The 27,427-nt window shown below is 37.8% G+C and overlaps 1 protein-coding gene across 2 annotated transcripts in view; it reads left to right on the plus strand.

The window, feature by feature from the left end:
• Nucleotides 1-27,427, plus strand: part of cdh11 (cadherin 11, type 2, OB-cadherin (osteoblast)) — a 105,235-nt gene that overhangs the window by 44,814 nt on the left and 32,994 nt on the right. For both annotated transcript variants that reach the window (XM_087802270.1, XM_087802269.1), the window contains 4 exons: nucleotides 1,264-1,304; nucleotides 23,715-24,104; nucleotides 25,421-25,560; nucleotides 26,828-27,122. In XM_087802270.1, the coding sequence (XP_087658396.1) occupies nucleotides 23,954-24,104; nucleotides 25,421-25,560; nucleotides 26,828-27,122 (586 nt within the window). In that variant the 5' untranslated portion in view covers nucleotides 1,264-1,304; nucleotides 23,715-23,953. The remainder of the gene's footprint in view (nucleotides 1-1,263; nucleotides 1,305-23,714; nucleotides 24,105-25,420; nucleotides 25,561-26,827; nucleotides 27,123-27,427) is intronic.

Below are 27,427 nucleotides of genomic sequence, written 5' to 3' on the forward strand. Positions count from 1 at the left end.
TCAAAGTAGCATAACGCAAATGGACTTTATTGCCTGTAACACATGCTTCTTAGCTTATACATGTTCAGTGAGAAATCTCACCACTAAAGAGACTCCTTGGTGATTAATCTCCCTCGCCATTTCTTACTTCATCTGCCATCATCTTCAAAGAGAATTAATGTGATGGGCGTAATAAGGAAAGGGTGACAATTATCCACCGAAATATCACTTATTAATGTAGCCATGGATTATTTGCTGCCACATACTTAAAAAATATATATAGTACTAATGATTTCACTTCCTGGGTTAACCTGAAATTGAACAGAAAAAACTTTTTCTAATTGATAAAGCAAATAATTGCTTTACCCAATCATTTGCAAATTTTATCTTTCACATAAGTATTGCAAATTAATTGTCAAATAATCAAATTCAACATGATGAATATATATTTTTACCTTGTGTGGTGAAATAACTTAGATAGAAGTGTAAACGTTTTTGACAATTAATGTGTGGTACAATGTGTTCTTTGCGCTCAAGGATGAACCGTTAACCGTTTTCACAAGGACAAACCAGCCGCAGAACACAATAGTCTTTTATAAATTCTCGACACACATCTTTAATGTAACAATGTAGTAAAATGTGTCTTTGCACGTGTTCGTGTCTCAATACTGGTAAATACAATGGTTGTTTATGTCTTGTTTCCATGCATGAAAAACTTGCTTTTTGTTTGCAACAATCAGAACAAGTTACACTGAGAATTTGACAAGAAAGGACATAGAAGTGACGTGTTTTTTGTGTTAGTGTTGTTTTTAAAAAAAAATGTGTGTGGGTTTGATCTTGAAGAAGAATAAAAAATGCAATATATTGAATTAAATATTGCATATTACTGTTATAACATATAATACATGTATAATAAATGTCCAAAAGGTTACATTTTGACCGAATTATTTCTTCTGTATCTAATTTCTCTGTATTCTGCGAATATATTTCAGTTTTGCCACCACTGTTAATACAATCTGGAAACCCAGTTTCTCTAACCCAATCTCCACATGCGCCCTGTCAGCCCGCTGCTGGTTGTATCAATGTTATTCAGCAGAATGTTGAAGAAGATTAGAAGAGGGAGCTGACAGCTTTGTATGCATTTAAAGGTTACACAAGGTTATTTTTGAAAAATCTTTGATTTACATAAGACGCTATTTTAGGAAGACTCCACGTATCCCTTCGACCTGCGCTGCAGTAACACATGTGTCTTTATCTAAATGTCTCTCTCTTTATCTTCCTCAGGCGCTGACGGCTTCACATGTGACACCCGTAATGAGCTAAAGGTGCGTGCCGCCTTTATTTCTTCTTCTCCCCCTCAAGTGTTTGTCTGTGGGATCAAACGCTCTTAAATTGCCGCCGACACTGAAGCTGTTTAGCATTCCGCCGTACCCACTTCCTGTGTGACGACGTGAGTGATGGGGAGACGGGCTTTTTTGTGTGTGACCGCCTGAGTCATTTTCTATTGACGCCCTGTGTTTGGAAAAGCGTTTTTTTTTTTTTGTTCCTGCAATCATGTCTTTCTTACTTTTTCCTTCCGTCGTTCATGGTTAATAGGAATTACCTGGAACGCCTGTTTAAAAAAAGCAGTTTTAACATGATCCCGTGCTGCTTACATTGGGTTTGCCCTCAGGCCACATGTTCCCAAAGTCACCGTATCACGCCCCTCACATCTCCCGTGCTAAGCATTTCATTTTCCCGCTCGCCGGTGAACAGTTGAATAGATTATAGAGGTGTATCTAATCGATCCCGGGAAGGCTTATCACTGGCTGGCAGGCTGAAGAGCAGATCCCAGAACAGTGAGTTATAATCCTTCATCTGCAGGTTGGAAACTGAGAGAGACAAATGGCAGGAAGGGAAGGCGTCGACACTTGGTGAGATACATTTAGACAAACTCCAAATAGTTTCCGTAAAACCAGCAGATTGTAACTTGCGACTGTATACCGTCAATTTAAGCTGTTTTGACGATAACATGCAAATGCTAGATAAAGCTAGCATGTAAACATTGTAAAAATGCCAATTATGAAAGTGCTTAAAGATTCAAATATTGGTAATTGTGGTATGGTATTTAGAAACAAATACTCACTTAACTAGCGTTTTTTCTCTTAAAATCTGATTACATGTTTCAGCTAGCTAGTTAGCAAAAAATAAAAAATAAGCATTTACGTGCTTTCCATTTATTGCAAACTAAGTTTGAGCTAAAATGCTAACACAGCCAACGTTTTAAACCTATTTGAACCTTGCTTTTGTTGAGATATTAAAAGTTTATTCTTTACTAACCGGTAAACATAAAAGGCATGTTAAAATGCTGGAAAAATGTCTCACAAGTGTAAAGCTTAAGCGTTACCTGCTAACGCTAATGCTAAACAAACACAGAGGTACTGCTTAGAGAACCGTAGCAAATCAATTTAGTAAAATAAATGTAGTTATTTGCAGAATGATATATTCAAAAACTAAACTTTTCTAGTTTTTCCAAACGACATTTGACCACGAAATAAGAGGAAAATAATCCTTTTTTTTTTAAGTGGTTTTGGAGGCAATATATAGGATGTTAAAATATATATATTTTTAAATGAAAATCTTATGAAATATGAAGAATTAGAAATTATGCGATTGATACATTTAGACTGTGGTATCCAAAAGGTTAAAAAATAATAAAAAAATAAAAATAAAACCAAACCTTTATTGAAAAAAAAACAACTCAAAATTTATCGTCATGTCGAGCAAAGCATATTGATAAAAAAAATTACATGATTTATTTTTATTTTTGAAATACACAAAATATTTTGAAGACAGAAAAAGTGATTGACATAAGAAAGAACTCATCATTTTGAAAATATTTAAAAATGGATAGAAACAAATAGTTGGATTAGGAGTTAATACCGACATTGTGTTCGCATGGGTCGGTGGTCAGTCGTGGCCCGAAGCCTTGTGGATCAGTGTCCCCTGATATCTGCTGCACTTGAGTCACGTCACGCTGAGAGAATTCTGATTAGTCTCCATTATTGAAATCTGAAACGCCGTCCTTCAACTTATATCAGCCCGACATGAAAGAGGAGTTAAGCTCCATCTGGATTAGTCTTTGTGCCTCCATATGAATGTGCCGTCGCTGACGTCTATTGATCCGCCTGCTAACCTATTACAATTCCGGCTTCAAGAAGGCTTCGGCTGGGCTGGTGCTGATTGGATGTTTAACCCCAAATGACCTTCAAAACAGAGATCTGAGCGGACCGGCCTGAAACGAGAGGCATTTATCCGGGTGACCTCTGCGAATGGTGCGACGTCGGACCGACCAGGAAATTGGAGTGTGTCTGTGTGGAGGGAAAGAGAAGGATAGAGCTGTAAAGATATAGATCATCTCTCCTAATCCATGTGTAAGAACTTCTCTACGGAGACTGTCACTTAAAGATTCTCCATAGCAGCGATTGAGAATGTGGCAAAATCGTTATTTTTGATCCATGGTTCAATAACTTTTGTCTTTTTAGCTAAAGCTATTTTTATTTACCGTCTACTATTCAGTAGCAAAATGAAGTTACGAGTTTAGTTATGTTGCTTTATTATAATTTAAGGGATCATGATTTATATGAATATATAAAATATTTGGTGTGTCTGCCTTTATGTTTTTTTTATAGTCTAAGGAGACACTGGGAACTGAAGACCCCAGTTTAATGAAATCAAATGTGTTTTACATACTAAATAAGGACGATTTTCCGGAATATCAGGATTTATCGCCAATTGAAGGGGGCCGCAAGGGGGGCAGAAGACCCCTATAAAGATTTAAACAAGTCCTATAGTAATGAAATTCAAATATTATGTATTATATACTAATTAAGCTGGGTTTCCTAAATTGCAGATCCTTTAGTTGATTATAAGGGGACACTAGGGGGTCCAGGGTGCACTGTGTTAGCAAGAAGGTTGCCGGTTCCAGGTTGAAAGGGAGCCAACTTGTTACATCTCTGTGTAGAGTTTGTATGTTCTCCCCATGGGTTTACCCCGGGCACTCCAGTTTCCTCCCACAGTCCAAAAACATACAGAGGTTGATTGGAAACCTTGGGAAATTGTCCATAGGTATGAGTTTGTGAATGGTTGTGTGTATTTGTGTGCCCTGCACCAGACTGGCGTCCTGTCCAGGGTGTCCCCCACCCCTCGCCCAAAGAAACTGGGATAGGCTCAAGCCCCCCTGCAACCCTCATAAGGGGAATAAGCAGTACATAAGATTCACAATAAGTGATGGGCTATTTTCCGAGGTCAGTAGGTGGCGCCCTCAGTTTAAAAAAAATGTTAGGACTTCAATAGGGGTTAAAAGAATAGCTAATAGAGTGGAGAATGCCAACTAGTGGCTAATAAATATTGACAATGCTTCATGAAGCTTCATCATCCCTTCACTCGTAAAAACGCTGAGTCAGCTAAATGAGACGTTTTCTTAAGGAGAGACGGTAATTATGTGTCCTCTATTGATGTTGATGATCTGTTGAAGAACCGCACCCACTCATGTGTTTCTCAGATAATTCTACTTCATACACAGTCATCCCTCCTGAGGCATTCCCCAACTCAACAATGAGCTCGAGGCCGATTATCTTTTTTTTTGGCAGAAGGGCCTTACAAACCCCCTCAATCGTCAACACACACACGCTCCTGGTTTAGCAGACCAGACACTTGTCGGCGACAGCGGTTATGGTAAAATGTCAAGAATTAATTGACATTTCTCGCGGATGGAAGTTAATTTCACATGAGACGCTCCGCCGCTGCCACTTTTGTTCGGGAGTAAACAAACAGGAAGGAGCTTCTTATAAATCAGAGCCCGAGAGCTCAATCTTGAAAGAGTTGGGAAAATGCTATTTAACTATCGTACGCATCCATCTTTGTAATAATGTGACAGTGATGGGTGTCTGGCAGACCAGATAAGACGGTATTAAGGAAGGAGACTACACCCTGCTCCCACAGGAGGATTTACACCAACACAAAGTTTTAATGCCCTCTAGCATTATTGATCACTCTGCCGACTGACTGATTGAGCGCTTGATACAGAAAAGCCCACATCAATAAGAGAAATACCTGGGGAAAGCCTTCAAGTCGCGCCCACTCCTGCCTCAAACAACTTTTAATTGAATTTCATTAAAGGCAGGCAAATGTCATTGTTTGTTATTGTTGAATATCGTCCAGTAGACCTGGCCTGGGGTCTGTTTGCATGTATTTATGTGGCCCATACCGATCAATTTCTATACAAGCTATCATTGATGAAATCATACTTAGATCAGTTGCAAGATCCTGCAGTCTCAGAAATTATTAAGTTGATTTTGACACCTCTGATGTAAACTAACTAACTTTTTGTTTTGTATTTCCTCTTATTATGTATTCATTGGTCAACTGTAAATATAGGTTCTTGAAATTGTTTTGTTTCTGGTAATTGTCCTCCAGTATTTTCATTTCTTTCAGATTTTTTCTTGCAGAACAAAATAAGTTTTTCCATCGGCTTGTGACTTTAACTTTTTTGGTTTTTAATATTGTTAACATCTGAAAAAAAAAAAAAAATCTGACTCGTCTGTGACTTGTCACATTGGCCATTTTAACATTTAAAAAAATTTAATAAAAATTCCATTCTTGGCATCTAACATTGGCTGTTTTTGTTTATTGTATATTACTTACACATGAAATTGGCTTTATTAGATTTGTTTTTTGGAATTTGGACTGTTAATTTTTGTTTTGCCAATCTTATATTGTGGAAAATAGCTTTGAAATAAATGTCTTTTCTAGACATGCAGTAACAGCACTGCCCCCTTCCCGCTATATTTCTATCATCTTTGATAATATTTTCTGACAAATATGTCGTGAAAAAGCCAGAGGTTGGATCCTGGTGACATATAATTCCCATGTATTTGGGGAAACATTGTTTAATTTTGGCTTCATTCTGGACTGAGTACAACTGCAGGATTTTTACCTGAGTGGGTGTTTCCTGAGAGACACTTGAACTCCCTCACAAATATAGCCAACAAAGTTCATATGTTAACGTCAGACAGGTCTGTGTGGGCTCACCGCCGTACAGCGTTCTCCTGAATCAGCGCTGCTTTTATTAAACCCCCTGATCTGCTTCAGCGCTGGCTTTTATTAGCCTAATTGTTTGAAAGGAACGGAGAGAAAACTCTGTCACCATGGGGATCCTGCAATATTATTGCAAAGACCATTGTTCCGCCGATTCAAAGGAAGGTGATGTAAATTTGACCAAGTGAGAATTAACACATTATGATTCATGTCAGGTTGCCTGCGCTGGTGATGTAACTCACAACTTCGGTTGCAGCTCAAATCCGCTCATGCCTTGAGCTTATAGTAAAGTGCTGCAGGTTCCTGAGGATATTCGAGGTTTATGTCTGCTGTCGGAATAATGGTTGACGCGTGCATGGTCATTAAGATTTGGACTATCAGAGCACAACATTACTCTGGGGTGTCAACGTTTATAATTTTTGCTACCCATGTAGTTGAGGCTTATAATTGTCGTATAACCGATTACGCGTGGTTGCACTATATAACCACTAGAGGCTTCTGTCTCCATTCAAACACCTCCTGATCCCATTAAATCAAATCCCTTACAGTAGATATCAGACAAAACATATGCATTCTTCTAGGACTACTGAATTCTAACCTACATAAGAGATGTGGAGCTAAACTTAATTTAGCTCCACAGTATTACTCCGCGATTCACTGTAGAATTACTCCACGAGGATACATAGTATTACTCTGCGAGGCTCCTTAGTATTACTTTGCGAGGTTTCATAGTATTAATCCCCAAGACTCTATAGTATTACTCCTTACGGCTTCATAGTATTACTCTTCAAAGCTTCATACTATTACTCCTTGAGTTTCCATAGTATTACTTCAGGCAAGCTCAATAGTGTTACAGTATTACTCCGTGAGGCTCAATAGTATTACTACACGAGGCTCCATAGTTTTACTCCCAAGGCTCCAAAGTATTACATTGTGATGCTCCATACCTCACAGAGAAAAAGTACGAAGTCACACTAAATTTAATTGTTAATTTAGTCACATTTTAAACCCAGTATAAGTACAATAAACACATATGTATGATCACAATTATTGTATTGTTTGTATCTTTTAAAAATCGTTCTTAAAAGCTTGTGAGTCGTATCTGACACACGCCTCATTGGTCAACAGTAGCTCCTTGCAGGCACTTGGAGGCTTTTCTATATGTTAGTGAAAAATGAACATCTAACTGGTTATTGATTTTTTAAACAGTTATGATTTGTTATCTGTGTAACTGCCTTCTTGTGTAGACGTTGACACCCCAGTCTGGAAATGATCAGCACGATCAGAACTCCTTCATGTGGTGAGTTTTCCCGACGCTGAAGTGTTTATGAGGCGCGAGTGACGTTGAGAATCAAACATTTAACTCTCTGTTCTCGCCACCGCTGGGAGCAATAATCATCCTGCGACTTCGGTCAGCTCTGTTCTCTCTCCCTCTGAATGAAATTCACCCCAATTACGTGGCCACAGTTGGACACTGATGGTGCTCAGAAGTGGCCCAAAAAAAAAAAAGATGTTTCATTTCAGACCGGATGGGATAAAACAATGAACGATTCTACATTAAAAAGGCTTCAAGGCCAATAACTGCAAGAACGCCTTTGTCATGGTTTTGCTTGCAGCCTTTTAAGCTTCTGGTACACTCATCCCTCCATCATGCTAAGAGCATCAACTTCTGAAAAGATCAACCCGTGCAGCTTTAGATCACGTTTGGAGCAGAACGATGTTAGTCTGTACGGGTGGAGCGAGAGAGGATTGAACTGGTTTGAAATCATTTCTGTTTCTGGAGACGAGTCACTGCTCAACAACGATGAAAATGAACAAACTTTACGCTTTAATCAGTCCTAATATTTCAATGAAAGGGAAGAGTAGAAAATATTTAGAGTGACAAATTATTATTATCTTTTGTAAATATTATAACAATTATTGTTGGTTTGAATATCCAATTGTATTTGCATATCTCAGAGCAACACTGTTATGATTATTATGATTTTTTTGTTCATTTTATTAACATGAACTCAAGCAGTAGAACTCTAGCTTTATTTTAACAATTCTCTTCAATATACAACTTTTCCTGACCTCGAGTACCTCCAGTGGATTTTACAAAGCTTAAAGAAAATTAACATAACAAAACCCTTTCCTGGTGTTTTCATTTTTTTTTAAAAGCACATTAAGACCACACTACACTATTCTAACAGTTGAGGGAGCCAGAAACAAATATGTTCGTCTTACCAAGTACTACTTTAACAAGCTTATTAGCGAAATAATGCACATTTTCTGTGATATAAGGAACTCATAAATGATAAATATTTAAAAAATGACATTCATAATTACATGTTTCATGTTCAATAATCAAAATCCTAAAAACATATTTAAAATTTAACATAAAATAAAAGTCCAAAAAGATCCAAATACAAAAGGAGGACACAGGGGCAGGGTAGAAGGGGTCTGGGACGCAACATTGGCAACAAAAAGGACAGAAAAAAATAAATCTAAACGGAAAGTTTTACAATAGCTACTAAATGAGAGCCCTATCTCTGTAAAGCAGCCGTAAAAGGAAGTAGAACCTTCACAATATTGATTGGATAAAGACGGTTTAAAACTACAACTTCATTAAAAATGATGACATAAAACATGAAAAAAATACAATTATTTGACTCTGTTTTACCCTCTCTTGCATTAAATCCATCTCTCAGGTTCAGTTTTTTATACTTTGGCAGCTCAGCATCAAATCTGCAGCGCTTCAGGAACAAAAAGCCAGTAACGATGTTTCATTTAAAAAAGAGATATCTGTATTCCAAACAACTACGTCAGTCCAGAATTGAAGTGAAATTGCTTTCCGAGGGCTCAAAGGATGTAAGATGTGCAGCCACCGGCCAAATATGAGATTATCAGGCTGATGACGAGCAGCCACCTGCGCTGGATATTGAACATCTTTATGACCTCAAATTTAGTTTTTAAAGGAGAAAAAAGATTGAACCAATCATCTGATCATACTTTCATTCCACACTTCAAGAGTGGAGGAACGTAAAGCACAGGTGGATTGAGGTGTTTACGGTCGGATTACCACGTCGTCAAGACGATGGAGATTCAGATGTTGGTGAAGACGACTGGCAGAGATGGAGCGTCGGGAATAGCAAGGATCAGCAGGGAGGAGGAGGAATGTCAAGAGGTAAAGAGAGGGAAATTCAGAGCTACCCGGAGAGAAAAACCAAATGTAAGCCCTCGAGGATTAACTCTCTCATTTCTCTTTTGGGAAGAATAGAAAAAGAGGATTTCCACGCTCCATCCTGCCTCTGATATGTCTCTCCGCTTCCCGTCCTAATATCCCTCTGCTCCCTCTATTCATCAATTTCCCATCCATGTCTTTTCTTTTTGATCATAATTCCACTTGTTTGTCGGCTGGACTGAGCGTGTCTTTCAGTTTCTTGTCCTCGGGCTCGCAGCTGTTTGACGGCTGCTGCGAGCCAACACGAGGATCGCCGGGAATCTTTAACGAGATCCGCTAACAAGACGGAGGAGAAACCTGTCGTTCACAGACGTCCACGAAGGGGCGGAGGAGGAGTTTGTTTACACAGCAGCAGTTTTAGACAGGAAACCCTGGAAACCCTGGTGGGTTTTTTTGAGACTACTCTTACATTGCGTTATCTCAGGGTCAAGGTGACCCGGAAACAAAAAAAAAAGTATTTTGGGTATCCCTTGTGTTGTTTCTTGGCCATCGGGTCACCTTGACAACCGGGACAAATTAACAATTACATTTTGTGTGACTCAATGAGAGGTTGTTTCATAATCAAAGTAGATGAGTGTCCTTGTTAAGATCTTGACTTACAAAGAGTCCATTGTTTAAGACAGAGATTACAGAAGAAGAACACCTGAATAATAAGAAAATTCAACCTCCATGAATGAAAAGATCTATAATAATTTAATAATCATGTTTTTTTGTTTAAAAAAAAAAAAAGAATATGCAAGACCAAGTCCTGTATACATGTATTACTTTCATTTTTTGTCACGATTAATATACAATTATTCATTGTTTGGTTGTTTAATTATTAGTTCACAATTATTACCTTTTTGGTTGTTATATATATATATATATATATATATATATATATATATATATATATATATATATAATTTTTTTATTATTGTTTATATTTTTCATGAAAAGTAAACCAGTTTTTTTACTCACTTTTTTTTTCTTATTTCTTATATTTAAATGATAACTTATGACTAAAATTATTAGCTTTCTGGTAATGTATTCTTTTTATTTGTTTTCCATGATTAGTTTGCTATTATTTGCTTTTTTTGTACTTTTTTAAAAATTATAATATTATTATTCATGTTTTTTTTCTTTTGTTTTCGTTTTTTGTGATAAGTTAACTATTATTAGCTTTTATGTTGAAGTTTTATATATTTATATAATTTCCCCCAAAAAATATTATATTGAAATTGTGTTCCATCCATATGTTAAAGGTTGCCAGTTAGTTCTGCAATTGTAGAATTGTATCCAAGTCAGTAAATATGTGACTCATGGGTAAAGCGGCAGATCAGAGTAAAAATAGATTTAAAAGCAGACTAAGTGGAACGATTTAATCTTGTGGTTCGCTCCAGACTGGCATTGCTTGTATTTCCATAGCTGACTGTGAGAACCTAAGGTCAGAGAATGCGGGTTATTAGTCGACACATGGAAAAGATGAGGATAATTTCTATTAAACATCCTTAGAGTTTGAGAAAGAGAAGTTGGAAATTTGAAATCAACGGACATCGACCCCGGCTTCCGCACGCCTACCGCTCCTGTCAACTGTGTTTAACTTTGTGCAAACTCTAAGATCATTGAGGGAGTGACCCCACAGATGGAGACAGAAGGCCTCGTGTTCGCATCCCCCCCTCCTCCCCTCATCTATCTCCCTTCTTTTCTTTTGTGGTTATCTTCCACTTCACCCCGAGCCTTTAAGAATCTGGAGCATTTTATTTTTCCTGCAGCCTCAAATCAATTCCAGACGCCACCGTTTCCTGCCCACTCCTCCAGCCCCTTCAAACCCGCTCCCTCGCTCCCTCCCTCTGGGGCTGTAGATCAAAACCGCACACACAGGAATGGATTGAGGAGGACGGGGCTCGCTAAACGCCAGTTTGGCTTGTTTTTCCATATCATAAATTCTTCCAAGTTTTCTGCGAGGATTCGGTCCAGACGCCATTTTTTTCCCCTCATATTTTCTTTGGCACATCTGCTGTGAGACACATCTGGATTCGTACGTCTCACTCTAGATGGTTGGACGGACGGGACCGTGAACTCGCCGGTCAACTCTGACCTTCGCAGATGTCCTCAATCAATCGCTCGCATTCAAAAAAGAAAAGTTCACGCAAGAATAATGAGCTGTGCGGCTGTTGATGAATACAAATGCGGCGGAAAATGTCCACCAGTGTCTTAGAGTCATGGACGCATTGTCAGCGGCTGATGTACGACCACGAGTGCTAATCTGTGGGTTTAAAGAATTGGAAGAGAGATTTAGTTCCAGTTTCACGAGGGCGCGACTGATTATTCCCACAGACTTAGAAACGAACCTCTTGAGCCTCAAACAAAAAAAAGTTGTCCGTGTGCAACAGGTGGTTAAAGAAAAGTTAACCTGAATAACTGCCTTTTTGTACTTACTTAATGTATTATACATTAATTACTGAGGAAAAACAAGATGTGAGTTTTTTAATATAGGTGTAACAAAATATTGATACACTTTATGATAGCTACATTTGCTTCACTTGATACTGCGGCCATGTTCAACAGCACCGTATCAATAAATATTTTTTCATAATATTTGCTTTCAAATCATTTTTTTTTTAAAATATTTACAATTAAAATGCACATATTCAAAGCATTTGTTCATTTTTGTTCTGCAATTAAACTTCGGGCCACTAGATGGCAGCAGTCTTTCAGTCGTCCGCAGCTAAAGGAACAATAAAAATCCGCAAGATGACTGAGGACAAGAGGATACAGTGGACTCCAGCAGCTTTTAAAGCTGATGTTTGGACATATTTAGTTTCAAAACAAATGAAAGCAGTTACAACCTGCGACAAAGAGTCATGTCGTCTGTAAATTCTGCAACACCAGAGTCAAGTACTCGACAAAACTACAAATATATCCTTGTTTCTACAGTTTAACAATCTATCACAATATATTGTATTTTCCCACTGCATTCTGATACATGTGGTAACCCCTAGATTCTTGACAATACACATCTCTATATGACAAGATTCAAAATACAAAAAGGTTTGAGAGAGAAATAAGTTGAATCCTGAATGTCGACAGAGAAAAAAAAAAAAGATAGAGAGTCAATTAATCGTCAAACTGATTCTGACATTGTTGTCCAGTGAAAGACAAAGTTGCCTTTATTTTTCAATTACGGCTCCTCTAATTGTGCCACATATAAAGGGAATGGCCGGTCATAATTAACAGACAGCGTCATTAACGCAGTTTGTAACTTCCAATTGTGTGAAGGCAAAGGTCTAGGAAGTCAGAAAAGAAAAGTCTCAGCATCGGCGAGGAAAAAGGCAAATAATAATTAGTGGTATTGTTTCGACAAATAAGCTCAACAGCGTCTCATTACTTTGTCTGAATATCGTACAGCGACTCATTCTGAGCCACATTGTGGAGCCGATTGGTTTGATTATCAACAAGTGCAAAAAAGATTTCCGGGGAAATTGAAAATCCAAATTGGTTGCCAAAGAAAGATAACCTCAATGATGACTTGATATTTTGGGACAACACTAGTGAGTGTTAGAAACTAGAATAAATAGAAATAAAAGGAACCCAATAACGTAGAATTGCAGCAATAGAAGACATTTTATCCTTTCATTTCATCTACCCCAGAAATACTTATTAGGGTTGAACCTATCCCAGCTACCTAGGGCTAGAGGTGGGCAACATCATACACAGGTCGCCAGCACAAAGACAGATGACCATTCACATAAACACTCATCCCTAAAAAGGTTCTCCATAAACCTTCATATGCTTTTAAGACTGTTGGAGGAAACAAGAGTACCCGGAGTAAACCCAAATGGAAGTAAATGTGTGCCTTCAAACTTTGAATATTTATTTCTAATACTGATTTTTAACCGCATGAAAATCAGCATTTTCATTTGGAAAACCATCACATTTTAAAGCATTTTTTCTGTTAATTTTTTGTCATGCATGAATATTAATATATATATTTATAACATTTAAAAATAATTTCCCAAAATGTCCATATTGTGATGTTTTTTGTTGTTTTCTTGTGAGGGTGAATAAATAAATGTCAAACAGGAGCATCAATTAAATTTGAATGATCAATAATTCACCCAGAAGACAGATCCTGACACATCAAGCGGTGCTTATTGACTCAAGTCCAGCCGAGGATTAATGGAGCGAGAGAAGAAAACAAGGAATAAATATGAATCAAAGAGTCTCTAAGATTGCACATCATTTACCACACGCTGCAAACGAGCTAAAAAGAAAGGGACTCTTTCGAGGGTGAAGGAAGTGAAACATCTGCTGCAGATTCACTTTTTTACTGTAAGTAGACTCAACGACAACAACACATTTAATTAGCCGCGAGCTGCAGAATTCAAGCTAATTGTTTGTTTGTTTTATCAAGTGTAGAGTTTGATGTCTTTATCATTTTCACTGATTGCAAATTAAGACTAAGCGCCTCAGTGGGAAGCCATGTTTGGAGTTTTCCCTTCAGTCATCCCCTAATTTACTGTTAAAAATGCTTACCAAAAAACATGTTGGAAAAGTAAACCCCGGGAAATGTAAGGCATAGTAGCTTTTTTCTTATGCATGTTTGACGCCTCGTCGATCGGAGCCCAGATCCCTCGTACTTCCTCTCAAGTAAACTTTCTCAATGTTGTGAGGTGTTTAAGTGTTTTTTTTAATCACGGTAAAATTATTATTTTTTGGTTGTTGTTATTTGAAAATGTAAATGTTTTTGGTATAGTTTTTTTTTATATTTTTCAAATTATAACAATTATTAGGTTTTAGAGTTGTTTTTTTTCTGATTCCTTTTTTCAATTATTATAATTGTTTTTCATTTTTGATGGTTACTTAACCATTTTTAGCTAATAAATTATTAGTTCATCTTTTCATAATACTTTAACAATTATTATATTTCTGGTTGTTTTTATTTGAAACGTATTTACTCAAATATTTATGATTACTTAATGATTACTTAAATTTTATGTTTTTTATAAACCAATTTACGAATAATAACCTTTGGTTGTTATTGTCGTGTTTTTCTCATAAATCCTATTTTTCTCCCTTTTTTCTTGTCCATGATAAGTAATTTGCTAATTTGTTATAAATGAATTTTCTGTTAATTTTTCACAATACGTTACCATTAGCCTTTGGACTGTTGATTTATTAATGTGTTTTTTTTAACGATGAGTTAACAATTATGCATTTTTTTATTATTATTACTTTTTTCATAATTTGTTATCAAACCTTATGGTTGTTCTTATATTCGTTATTATTGTTATTTTTATAATAAATAAAATATATTTGTTTTTTTGTAGGTTTTCTTTCTTTTTTTATACATATATACATATATATATACGTTTTATACACACATTTTTATTCATTTCCCATACATAAACAATTTGTGTTACACAGTTTCTCACAGTTGTAGCCACATTGAACACACTTCTAAAGACTATAATTTCCCGACTAAAGCTGCCAGTGGACTGTGGATATCCTGCTGGTTGAATAATAGAGAATCGTTGAAGGTTCCATTTTCCTCTTCATGCTAGTTTCAGAAACCTGAGGTTGGAGCTCTGATACTATATATGAACTTGCTTAATAGACAAACTGGGATCAGTAGGTGTCTTGCTGAAGATCCCTTTTCCCTCTTTACTCTCTTTCTTACCAACTCCGTGTCTCCATATGTGGCCGTGATGACTCTTCGCTCTGGTACGAGCACATCAGTTTTCCCCCAGGCTGCTTTTGTGTCTCCCAAAAGGAAAGACATCTGCTACAAGAGAGGTAACGGACTGTTCCCTCCATCAAAATCCTATCAAACCTCGGTGACACAGGAGCGATTTTTTTTCTTTTACTGAGACGAATAACGGGTGATTTTTGTTGTGAGTAATGAGACTCTGCAGCAGATCTATTAGATATGAATTTGTCTCAAAATCATCCGACTTCTGACCGAGAGAGATGAACGATCGCTGCTTCTGAGAAAGGCTCCAATGTCCTATTGATTTGAAAATCATGCGACATATTGTTATTTGTGCGTAACGCTCAGTCGCGGTGAACATCAAATCATGTAATAAATAATATTACAATGGTTCAACACAACGACCGCCTACCTGTTGGTGCCTTTTGTCGTTGCTCTGTATAATTGAGGAAGGGTTGCGGTGTCATCAACATGGCCGACAACAGATGCGGTCTGTCGCTTTGAAATAAAAGGAATAAATATAGCCAGTGTTGATGGATTTTTGGTAGAAAGCATGCAAAATAATGACCTGCATTATGTTGCCTTCTAAGGGCATCAACGGCTTTTCTTCGTGCTATGAAATTGTGTAAAGATGAATAAAAATCATACCGATGATTGTTTTTATTCAAATTGAAATCACAAGAAAATATAAATAATAACAATAATATTTTTTTTTTTTGTATTTATTTCATTTTGTTTTTCACATATTTTCTTATTTTTTTCTTTGTGGTTTTGGCAGATCAACAGTGAATTCCTAAAGTAATTTATCTTTCGCAAAGACAAACTTTTGAATGCACCATACTTCTGTATGTTTTTGAATGCATCACACAGAAAAAAAATCTCTAAAACATCAGGAGTACATGTTCAAATACTCATACTCATATAATAACCTAGCAAAGGATAAAACTAGTAAAACACAAACTCTATAAAGGACCAGCCCAGGGCTCCCACTGGTTCAGCAAACTAGTGAGCTGTATTTTTAATGCACTTAACGTTCTTGTTTTTTTTTAAAGGTTATGCTTTTTTACATGTTTATCTTATTTTCAAATCAACTCTTAAATTAAACTGTTCTGTGGTGCAAAAGGTTGGTGCCCCCTGTGTTAAAGAGCCAATATGTATGTTTGAATATCTTGTTTTTGGCGACCTTGTGTGTCATAAAAGTGTAACTGCAACGCCAAATACAGCACATTCATTCATTTTCAAAATATTTCTCTTTTTGAGTTTGGGTTTCAGAAAAATAGAAACACTGTCTCTGACCCAATCAGATGAATAATAAAATATAATTGACATTATCATCCCAAATTATGGGGGAAAGTGCAAAATTGGCAACAACAGCCTCTGAAAATCCTAAAAATAATAACCACTTTGTAACAAGCTGGGAATTGGCTGTGCAGTAGCCAATGTGTGTCTCTCATTAACCGCTATTTAAGTGAATGCTGAGAAAGCTTTGTAGTCTCTTTTTTTGTTATCGGCAAAATACGCACATACACTTTCTTTGCCTATTAGTTCCTTTAATTGAAAGGCAATTAGGCCTCAGGTTTTGTGGTGTGAGCTAAATGCCCGGTGTCTGTTTTCAGCATCACACTGTTTTCAAAGCTTTTAACAGACCACAAAGTGCCGGCCAACGTAAGGGGACACCGAAAAATGAACTCTTCTTCGATGCCTCTTGTCCATCTCTACACTTTTCTGTCACTTAGTAGGTTTTTTTTAGTTACACTTCCATGTCTTTAATCTCTTGCAGTTGATGCTCTTCTCTCGGATTTCTTGGAAAATGTTGAATTTGATAACCAATGTCAAGGACTTTGTGGCGAGGTGTGATTACTGGCTTTTTATTGGACCACTCGATCTGTTATTATCTGGTAAAACGATGCTCTTAAGTGAAGGGAATTAAAAGAAGGGTCCTCGGGGAAGATCAGATTATGGAAGAAGTTGCTTTGGTAGGACTTTAGAATCTTGATTCATAGTCTAAAAGTATTTAGGAAACTTAAAACTTGGGACATTTTTCCCGAAGATCACATGGACCTGGGCCGGGTCAAGGTGACAAATGGCGTCGTATGTGGGATAGTTGCTACTGAAGTGCTATTATTGAGTTGTTTTGGTGTCAATGTCATGTTATATTGATTGATAGTCAGTATGGATTGACCAGCATCTTGTTAATTTCTTGGTAATAAATTTCATGGTAAGATGAGGATATGAAAGTCTTTGGTACGTGGCCCTCAATAACAAGCAAACCTACTCTTAGATATAAAATCAAGGGGTAGTGCTCTCCGTCGCTTCTTTGATATTGTTAACAAGTATTGAGAATTGCTTTTCTCTGTTAGGAAAGATTGAAACAGAAGCAGCTGTGGCCTAATTGAGAGAGAGAGAAAAAATCAAAGTCTGAGCAGGAGCCTGAAAACAATTGCTGGATAAAGAGTAAATTACTTTAAATCTAAAAACAGCTAAAATGTGTTTTGTTAAATTCACTACAGAGTTGCTCAGCAAACAATGTTATGTTTTCCCTTTCTTTCTTTTTTTTTCTCATAGTACCACTTTCTTGTTGCGGTTCATCCATCTTTCTCCCTGTCAATTCTCTCCTGGCGGAACATGTCACTTAAAGGAACCCAATGCGAATAAAAGAGGCTTTGCATCTAGTGCCGAGTTGCTGGGGGATTTGTTTTTGGAGAGTAGGAGTGGATCTCTTCACAAACCAAAAGAAAAACTCATTATAAACCTCACATGACCTCTTTCTTTCCTCCATCTTCCAGTGCTAATATGGAAAAAAATATACATCACATCTGGTTGGAATAGGTTTGGGCTTGAGGAGATGTCCAGTGGTCGGATGAAAGATGTGCGCAAATGGTTCTGGAGAAGTAGCCAAGCGTATGTAAGCTCGTCCAGTTCTTGAAGTGCAAAGATATGTTGCCAAAGAAAGCATCTACTGGGATTTTCGTCGGTTTTAGTCATCTCTATCATTGAGAAGAGTCGATTTGATGACTGTATAATCATAGCTTAGGCTGTTTTTCTCAATGCTTGAAGTAGAGAGGTTGTATTTAGATGACCAAATAAACAAGATCCTATTGAAGTAAGTCATATGACCAGTTTGACCAAATTGTTTAAAGTGATAGTTCACCTCAAATTCAAACTTCACTCATTTTTTACTCATATCGTCTGAAACGTCTATCATGTATTGAATCCTCAATGAAAATAATTGTTCCAGAAAAACTTAAATAAGTCTATATTTTAAGTTTGTAGCAGAAGTTTAAAGAATAACATGCGATACCGACAGGAAGGACTCTTTACTTCCAGAGCGTATACAGTCTACTGTCCACACTGGAAGCACTCGCAATGTTTTCTCAGAGTACTTCCTGTACAGACAGGGAGGTATTTAAATGTTTTGACTGAGCTACAGTCGCTTGAATTCAAAATTGTCTGGTAGCACTATTTTATGGACATTATTATATTGAATTTTAAAGGCTTAAAATCAAAATAAATGTTGAATTTTGATAATTTGTTTTTTAATCATTAGAACTAGAATATCAAACAATATGTGTAAATAATGTACTCATTTAGAAAACAGTTTCAAATTCAACATACACATGTAAGCACTTTTATATATTTTTTAATTGAATTTAAAAGGCTACAAATGAAAAAAAATATATGTGAAGAGGATCTTTAGGTTACAGTCGATATATAGAGTGACAGGGATTTGCCTTCGGAAAGAATCCCCACCTGTTGAGCATGTTTATCTGGGGGGATACTCTGGATCAGCCCAAGGACATGCTGTAGAGATTACATCTCATAATCTAATGAGTGAATGTATGTGTATTACACCAGGAAAGCTAAATGTCTTCTGGAAAGAGTTTCAGTGGATGGATGGACTGACCAACAAATATCATCAGGAATTGAGTAGATTAATAACGTTTCAGTCCAAACTCCACTCCTCAATTATTCCAAAAAGGTCACCATCTATTATATCCCCCTAGATGCTAGAGGAAATCCATCTTATAGCAAAACTGCACGGCGATGCACAAAATATTTCCCAAAACGTACCTGACAACAAATTCAATATAAACGCTGGAGGGTTGGTTTTGTAGAATGAACAGTAATGCATCATTTCTGCGATCTATATCGAAAAGCCTTCTAGAAGGTAAACTAAAAAAACTTAAACTACTGTCGATGTGTTGGCCTTTCTCAGCATTAGTGTGTCTACAATGTGTTGTGTAGCTGATGTGTGAAAAACAAACACACTGGATTCATCTACCCAAACACACACCAGTGGGTCAAAGGGGAGATGGAGATAAATATACCATGTGTACATGAGTAAATCACAGCTGAGTAACAACATGAACATGGAGATAAAGAAGCAGTAGACTGGAGGAAAAAGAGAGACTTTCATATGGGGATTTTTTTTTTCTTCTTTATTTCAATGTTATTCTTAGAGCAGGGTTGAGCTCAGAGAAAATAGAGCCAGACAGTGGAGGTGCTGAGAGACTGATGGACTGAGAGCATGATTGTTCGGGAGCGGTTCGAATCAGAAGCCGGAAAACACAAAACTCTTTGTTGAAATTTCGGTCCGTCTGGCTGGAATGGCTTCGGGGATTATCCACCTATTGATGGGTAAAATGGTTGCTTTTCTTCTTTTAACCTTTTCTCTTTATGAAAAAAAATAAAAATGTGCCAGATAACGTCCAGCTTTAGTTTTTCCCCCACGAGGACAATCGTGAAACAAGCATGTTCTTTTCTATGCAGATAATGTCTTCACTTAGACTATAATTCAGTGAAAAAATGATTTCAACATAAAATAACTTCTATTTGTGGTCAGTTTATTCATTTTAAACTGGAACACATGAAATAAAAATGAGTTTCTAAAAAATGTAAAGGACTTTTGGCACCACAGGTACCCATAAGTTATTTTAACATTTTATTGTACTGTATTTATTGCTTATTTGTATTATTTTGTTCCTGAATGAAGACGTCCCTGGGTAGATAATCTGGAATACTCGTAATCAGTTTCCCTATTATCAACAGTATTTTGAATTGTCGTCCGTAGCGATTCAGAACTTCTTTCAAGTTGCTTACATCCAGAAAAATCTCCTTGGCAGAGGTAATAATACATTAAGGTCACATCCTTTTTTAATAACATGGGCACGCTTTTTCAAAAACATCCTCGATACCTATTGATGTGGCTGTTAAAGAAGAACCAATAAGAGGACGTTTACTGTTGAAAATGCACTGCCTTGCCAACATCTGGAGAATCAAACACATGTGGAACATCTCAGAGCTCCACTTCACCATCGGAACCCAAAACCACCAGGCTTTGATCCTTAAGTCTTAAATGATGGGTAGCTTTAATGAAAAGCTCCAGCATCCCAGGCAAATGTAAAGAGAGAAAAAAAGTCAGAGAAAGTTAAGAAAATATTTCTCGTCTTTGTCGATCTCTGGAGATAATCAGGTTGATTGCTACTGAAACCGAGGGGTTCACAGCGGGAGACACATGCTCAGAGAGAGAGGAAGGAGGTCGTGACAAGAAGAAATGTAGCTTGTATCCAACGCGTCTTTTCATTTCTCAAAAACTCTTTCTCTGCAAGACCCAGATTCTGTGTTCAACATGATTAGGACGACGGCAAATCATCCCCAGCTCCTCACTTTAATAGAGTCGAGACAAAGCAGAGAAGCGACAAAAGGGGGGAAATGAGGATACTGGAGTGTTAATCTTAATAGCCGAACAAAGTAGGACACTGGACGTGCGTTCTCGCTGACCGCTGTGACCACGCGTTCTGAATAAAGAAGGAAAATGTTTGCATAATTGCATCAGGCTTATCTCGCATCCCAAACTTCCCTTTCACGAAACATATACACCCACGCAGACATGTCACACTGAAAAAACGATTTTTTACTTTTAACAAGCAAAAAAATATCATGATTCATTTTTTTCATTGTTATTTTCGGGGTGTCCTTTTCAGTGGTGTGCTTTCAGAAAGCTAGAATCAATATAAGAGAATTTAAATAATTTATGTCGCATTGTATTCACAACCCAATGTTTATTTTAAAACACTAAAAATAAATCAGATACATTTTGTTTTTCATTTTGTTTACATTTGGATAAACTTGACTGAAACAATGGTCTTAGCCTGTCAAGAGTAACTGAATAATGTTACTTCACAGACAAAAACATATTTTTTTTAAATACAAAACACATTTTAAACAGTAACAATCAATAAAGGTAAATTGTCCCAATTGTTTCTCTTTCTGTGCAGCCTGGTATCAGTACTGGTTCCAAGCCAGGTGTTTGGGGACCACTCTTCCATCTATATCAAGGGTCCTCAACCATTTTTTGAAGTGTGGACTGGTTTAATGACGAAAAAACCTTCTGCTAAAAACACTAAAAATAAACCATACAGAGTTTGGGTTTCACTCGTTCTCACTAGTACATGTTTGTTTTTTAATAAACTTGACATGTCAAGAGTCACAAAAAATATAAAAAAATAAGACAATTTCAGACAGTTATCAACAATAAAATTATCTCTTATTTTCTTTCCTTGTGTCCTGGTATAAAACGCCTCATGAACATGGACAGGTGGTTTGGGACCCACTGGGCTCAATGACATAAAGTATCTGTTATGGAATTCTGACATTTATCACGTAATTCCAATACCATTGTCCTCTCTGTGGCTCTCGCTGCGAACAGAAATACACAACAGAGAAATAGTGTGTGTTAATGACTCCCTGGAGGAAACATGCATTTTGGCCAGACCACTTCCTCTGTCTGACTGCATGGCTCGAGAGGCACATTAGAATATTCTTGGTTTGTGTATGTGTGTGTGTGCAGTGTTGCACGGTCCCAGTGGGCCGCGGCGATACTGTGAAGCCATGAGTCAAGTGTTGGAGGGGATGACTGTGATTCATCGGCTAACTTTAGAGAGCAAGCTAAACACGCACACACACACACACACTCAAGAACTTCCACACACTATAACAGGAACCTCGGCAAGGTTCCGACGACGGGCCCCCTAACTGAGTACATGTGTGAAGTCATTTATATTGCTGTGAGTCACCATTACTCTTACATGCAGATTTACGTTCATGCTGGCAAACCATCATATGTGTAAAATAAACTGCACACGCGATGAATCACATGTCATCTGGTAGTTATTTGGCATGACTGTGTGGATAATTTCCCGTAAATGCGTTCGATGAATAGTTCCGTATCCCTTTGTTCCAAGGGTTGTTTTATTTGGTCCGAACCTCTGAGGAATTGTAAGCCAACACACATTACAATTTCCTTTTTTTAATAGTTTTAAAGGCTTAATAAAAGACAAATTAAGCTTTTCAAGATGGATTACGTTTCCTTTTCGGGCCCTTTTTATTTGATTAGAGGCCATTTACCCTTGAGACACAAAAACAAACTTCACTTTTTGTTAATCAGAAGGAGCTTTTACCCGATCACTATCGCACTTTATTCTCAACAAAATAAATATAAAATATATGTATTTTTTAATCTTATCAGGATTATTGGAGCCTATTTCAACTCATAACCAAACTTTTCCACGACACAATTTCAGCCCTACTAAACTACACTCAAGATGCAAAAAATTCCTGGACCTTGTCCGTGAACGACGAAACAACTTTTTCGGACTGACCGTTGGGTCAGCCCATCACTTATTTCCACCTGTTAATAGAATATTAGTGTCACTGAGTCCATTCCAGAGTCTCTAGGGTTACAGTCAGTCAAACCTGAGCCGAAGACACCCGGAGGTGTTTGAGTGACTTGGAAAAAAGGGTGATTTAACGTATATGCATAAAACGTTTTGCAATAACAAGACAGGCGAAGCCTCGGAGGATGAGAGAAAAGCCGAGTGAGGTGAAGAGGGATAGAAGCGATGCTGTTAGAGCTTTTCCAGACCGCTTCAGCCGCGAGGATGATTTTGTTTGATGTTCTCAAGGATTGTGTTTGTTTGCTTCCCCGATAAAAGTGCGACTGATGCCGGATGAAACGCATCTGTTCTATCACAGCCATGGTTTTCACAACCCATCTATATGTATCTATAGGGATGGAGATGAAGCTTCATGAAGCAGTGCCATATAAAATAACAACATCTTCTCAGCAGCTCAAATCACTTTTTCTTCTTTTGATGAGCAGTTCTTGCACCGAAGTGCCACGACTCTTCTAATGGTTCCATCCTTCGCTCTGCACTCATTCATATTCACCTCCACTTGCTGCTAATGATTTAGCACTTCAGCAAGTCAGAGCTGCTGATGGACACGTTTGACTTTTGTGCCGATCACATTTTTCCCAAACCTGCTGATAGGTTCAATATAAAAGTCGCCTGAATCATCAGCCGTCGATCGATGGAGCGGATCACTCCAAAACCCACTTAGAAGCGGATTTAAGAGTCGGCCGTTATGACGATGGGCTTGTTTCCGAACTTCTGATGAAAGCTGTGAAATAAAGCGATGTGATGTTGAGCACGAGCTACACCCTCACAACTTCATCCATCTTTGTCAAATTGAATTGAAGCTAATGAGTTTACAGCATTGTCGGACAAATGACTACCTAATAAACAACCTTCCGATCTCGGAAAGTCCGATCTCAACCTACTCAGCAGCTTTGACTGAGAAAACTAAAAAAAACTCACTATTAATAACGTTAATATATAATATAATAATGTGTTGTTTCCATATTAGCTGACAATTTATTTTGTCTTGTTTCCTTCTCCCTAGGCTTGTGAATAAGGAGCGATTCTACCGGAGAAACCCCCGACTGCCCAAAAATAATCGGGGACGAGCACGAACAGCGGCTGCTGAAACCTCACCTTGTGAACTAGAAGGTTCATCAACATTCTGTGAGCGGTAAAAAGAAAAATCACCTCAGTGGTGGCGGCGCTCCACTGAGAGGAACCCGGAGAGTAAAGGGGGAGGAGGCGAGGCCAAGTGCACGGTTGCTCGGGCTCGGGGCCAAGATGACGACGCTGATAACCAAACGACAGAGCCTTGGACTGCTCAGAGCCGTCCTTGTGCTGGTGGGCGTCTCTGCTCTTTGCAGCGTTGCACTCGGAACACGCAGAGAAAACACTTCCGTGGATCACCGGGCTCACAGACACAGACATCCAGGTGAACGACGCTTCAATGGATTTTGAGTTATCTGTCATACTAATGCTCATGCAAGACGACTAGGTTTCATCTGTGTTTATTGTTAGTAGGTCTGTGTATTGGTGAGAATTTGACAATTTCATAAGTATCATGATACAGGGGCAACTATACAATATATTGTGATACTGTAGTAACAACGATATATTAGTAGTATTGTCGAGTACTTGACTCATCATCAGAATTCACAGACCACTGTCTCTTGACTCTTGACAAAGTCGTAACTGCTTTAAAAGCTCGACTGTATCCTCTTGTCCTCAGTCCTCACCATGATCTTTCAATATTTATTTGTTTCTTTAGCTGGAAAGGACGTATTGACTGCTTCCATCTAGCGATCGGAAGTTTAATCGCAACACAGAAATGGAAAAACACCTCAAATGTTTGAGTGTTAATTGTATATATAAATAGATACAGTGCTGTTGAATATCGATACAATATAATAAAAAAGAAAGGTTTTAATTGCATCTATATTTTCTTACATTAAGGGTTGTCAGAGTCAAAAATACTGAAAACTTAGTGTTGTACTAAACAATTCAGGGCTAATCATTGGGACAGTTTATCAAGTGTCCAGTTGAGGCTTGCAGAACTGGATTACAAAACCTATTAAAAGCCCGGTTCTGAAACGGTTTAGTTACGAATACTTTTTTCTATTTGTACAGGGGTTGATTTTTTTAATATTAGTTTACAATTATTCTATGAATAAGTTTAATAAGGACTGTGGTTGACTAACAGTTGGATACATCTAAAGGGCTATTATTTACCACTAGCCAAACCTTTATTTTCACAACATATTTCACAACAGCTATTGAGCTATTTTGGACTGGACCATTCACCCATTAATAATGAATTTGTTAGCCAGTAGCTGTGAAAACTCTAGTTTCACTGTTTCACTTTCCAGCATATGTTGCTTCTTACGGCGAGCTCCAGTTTAGATGAAACAAATGTTCTCTCAGAGTGATGTAATGTTGACACAGAAACAGGAGATTCAAGAAAGAATGGACTGAAAAACATTTACACAAAACAAATGTTGAAGGTAATTTCCCTTGAGCCTTTTGTATTATAACGCCTGCCCTGTCAACAAGCAGTACGGCGTAGCCATTAGCTGTTGCTATGTCAATACAATACATTTTTTTTAATTTTTGCCAAACATTCAACAGGAAATTGTAGTAGAGGGATAGACATCCATCTGAAAAGCTGGTCTTCAGGAATAGTTAAATTGCCCTACACTCAAATAATGTGAATAAACTGAGATACATTTTATTGTTTTCTTTTTGCTCAAGGTCACGGGTCCCTGCACAGACACAGACAGCGGGTGGGAAAAGAAGGTCAAGTGCTTCACAGATCCAAACGTGGCTGGGTCTGGAATCAGTTCTTCGTCATCGAGGAGTACACCGGGCCCGATCCTGTCCTGGTGGGGCGGGTGAGTACCAAACATGAAGCCTTTTACTTGCCGTCAAGGAACAACCCGGTGGCTAAATAACTCTCCCAAATCAGACTTAATTAATAGCCGCCGCGCCCGATGGCGGCCGCGATGGCAGAGGCGTTCAAGGTGACGGAAAATAACGAGTTCCAATAGGATTTAAATGTGTTCGTTCCCATTCATCAAAGCGAGCAAGACAGCCAGGGTGAGCGAGGGGGAGGTGGGTGTTACGTTCAAGGGTGAGGATGATTGGTGACGCTGCTTCACTGCAGGAACATCACTCAGCGGCTCTCACAGCGAGAGCTGTTTACAGCAGGCAGAGGTTGCAAAAGAGTCGCTAATGTAATTGTTTTATTTCAATGAGTCTTTGGACTGATTTATGTCGGCCAACAAACATCAGTATGCTTGCCAGTCAGCATCGCAACGCCCCCTAGTGATGCGAGGGATATTGTGTTGAGTCGAGTCTTACAAGGAATCTCACATTTTTTGTGAAATCTTTAGATTGTCCTACTAAATACATTCTTTCATTCCTGAATATGGTTTTAGTAGACGTAGGTTTTTATTATTTTTTTCAATTTGTTTCTCAGCTTTCCTCATTATTTGAATGTTGTTCAGGAATACATTGAGCATTTAAAATAGTCTAGAAATCCTAAGAGTACATAAAATATAGTAAATAAAGCAACAATAGTGAAAAACGAAACAATATCAAACGAATTTCATAAGCAAGGGTCGAGTTATTCATAGAGTTAGTAGAACAAGGAAATTCAGAGCCAGGATTAATGTAAAATGAGGAGATCCAGAGAATAAAGAATCGTGCTGCAACTCTTTGATTGTTATGTTAAAAGTTTGCAATTTCCTCTTTGACCAATTCCTTATTTTTGTTTTGACCATGATTTATTTTGGTTATACTACTAAAGAAATTCATGAATTTGTTTTTAGGAGACATTTCACTCATCTTTTTTTCATCTGCTTTCTCCATTCATTTAACACTATCCTGGGAAGAAATACATTTTTAATCTAGTGATCTGGCATAGATAATACATCATATAAAACAACAAAGAAGTAAAAGTGCTACACTAGAACTACTCATACAGTGTGTAGAACAAGGCGATGAAGACCAATTGAGTTGCTTTAGTAATAAATCAGTAGAAACTTATGATCTAAAATCACAGATCCAGAGAATAAAGAATTCAGCTGCTACTCTTTGATTGTAATATGTCAAGGTTGATTTTTCCTCTCTGACCAATTCCTTTTATTTCAACTCCAGCTTCACTCAGATGTGGACTCTGGTAACGGTAACATCAAGTACATCCTGTCTGGCGAAGGAGCAGGAACCATCTTCGTCATCGACGACAACACAGGCAACATCCATGCAACAAAAACCCTGGACCGCGAGGAGCAGGCGCAGTACACACTCACGGCTCAGGCTGTTGCGAGGGACACAAACAAACCTCTGGAACCGCCATCGGAGTTTATCGTGAAAGTTCAAGACATCAACGATAATCCACCAGAGTTCCTACACGGACCGTACTACGCCCGAGTGCCTGAGATGTCCAATGTTGGTGAGTAGAATTTCAGTTAAATGGGTGCAAAAGCGTAATCAATTACAATGGGGTATGACGTGTTGATGAGGCTATATTAAACAGCTGATGTGGCATCATGATACAGTGTCTTCATTTTGAAAGGCCACTAGATTGTACAATTGAAAACAATGTCAAGCTTCATTGAATTCGTAGATCAGAGCTGATATTTTAAAGCAGAGTTCCATCGAGTGTTCTTCAGTAAAAAAGAGACTGTATCATGATACCTTATCAGCTGTTTCATGAGGTATCGCCACCCCATCACTAGTATTTACTAAGATGCTACA

This window comes from Callionymus lyra, chromosome 11 (genome assembly GCF_982586985.1).
Source record: "Callionymus lyra chromosome 11, fCalLyr1.hap1.1, whole genome shotgun sequence".
NCBI lineage: Eukaryota > Metazoa > Chordata > Actinopteri > Syngnathiformes > Callionymidae > Callionymus > Callionymus lyra.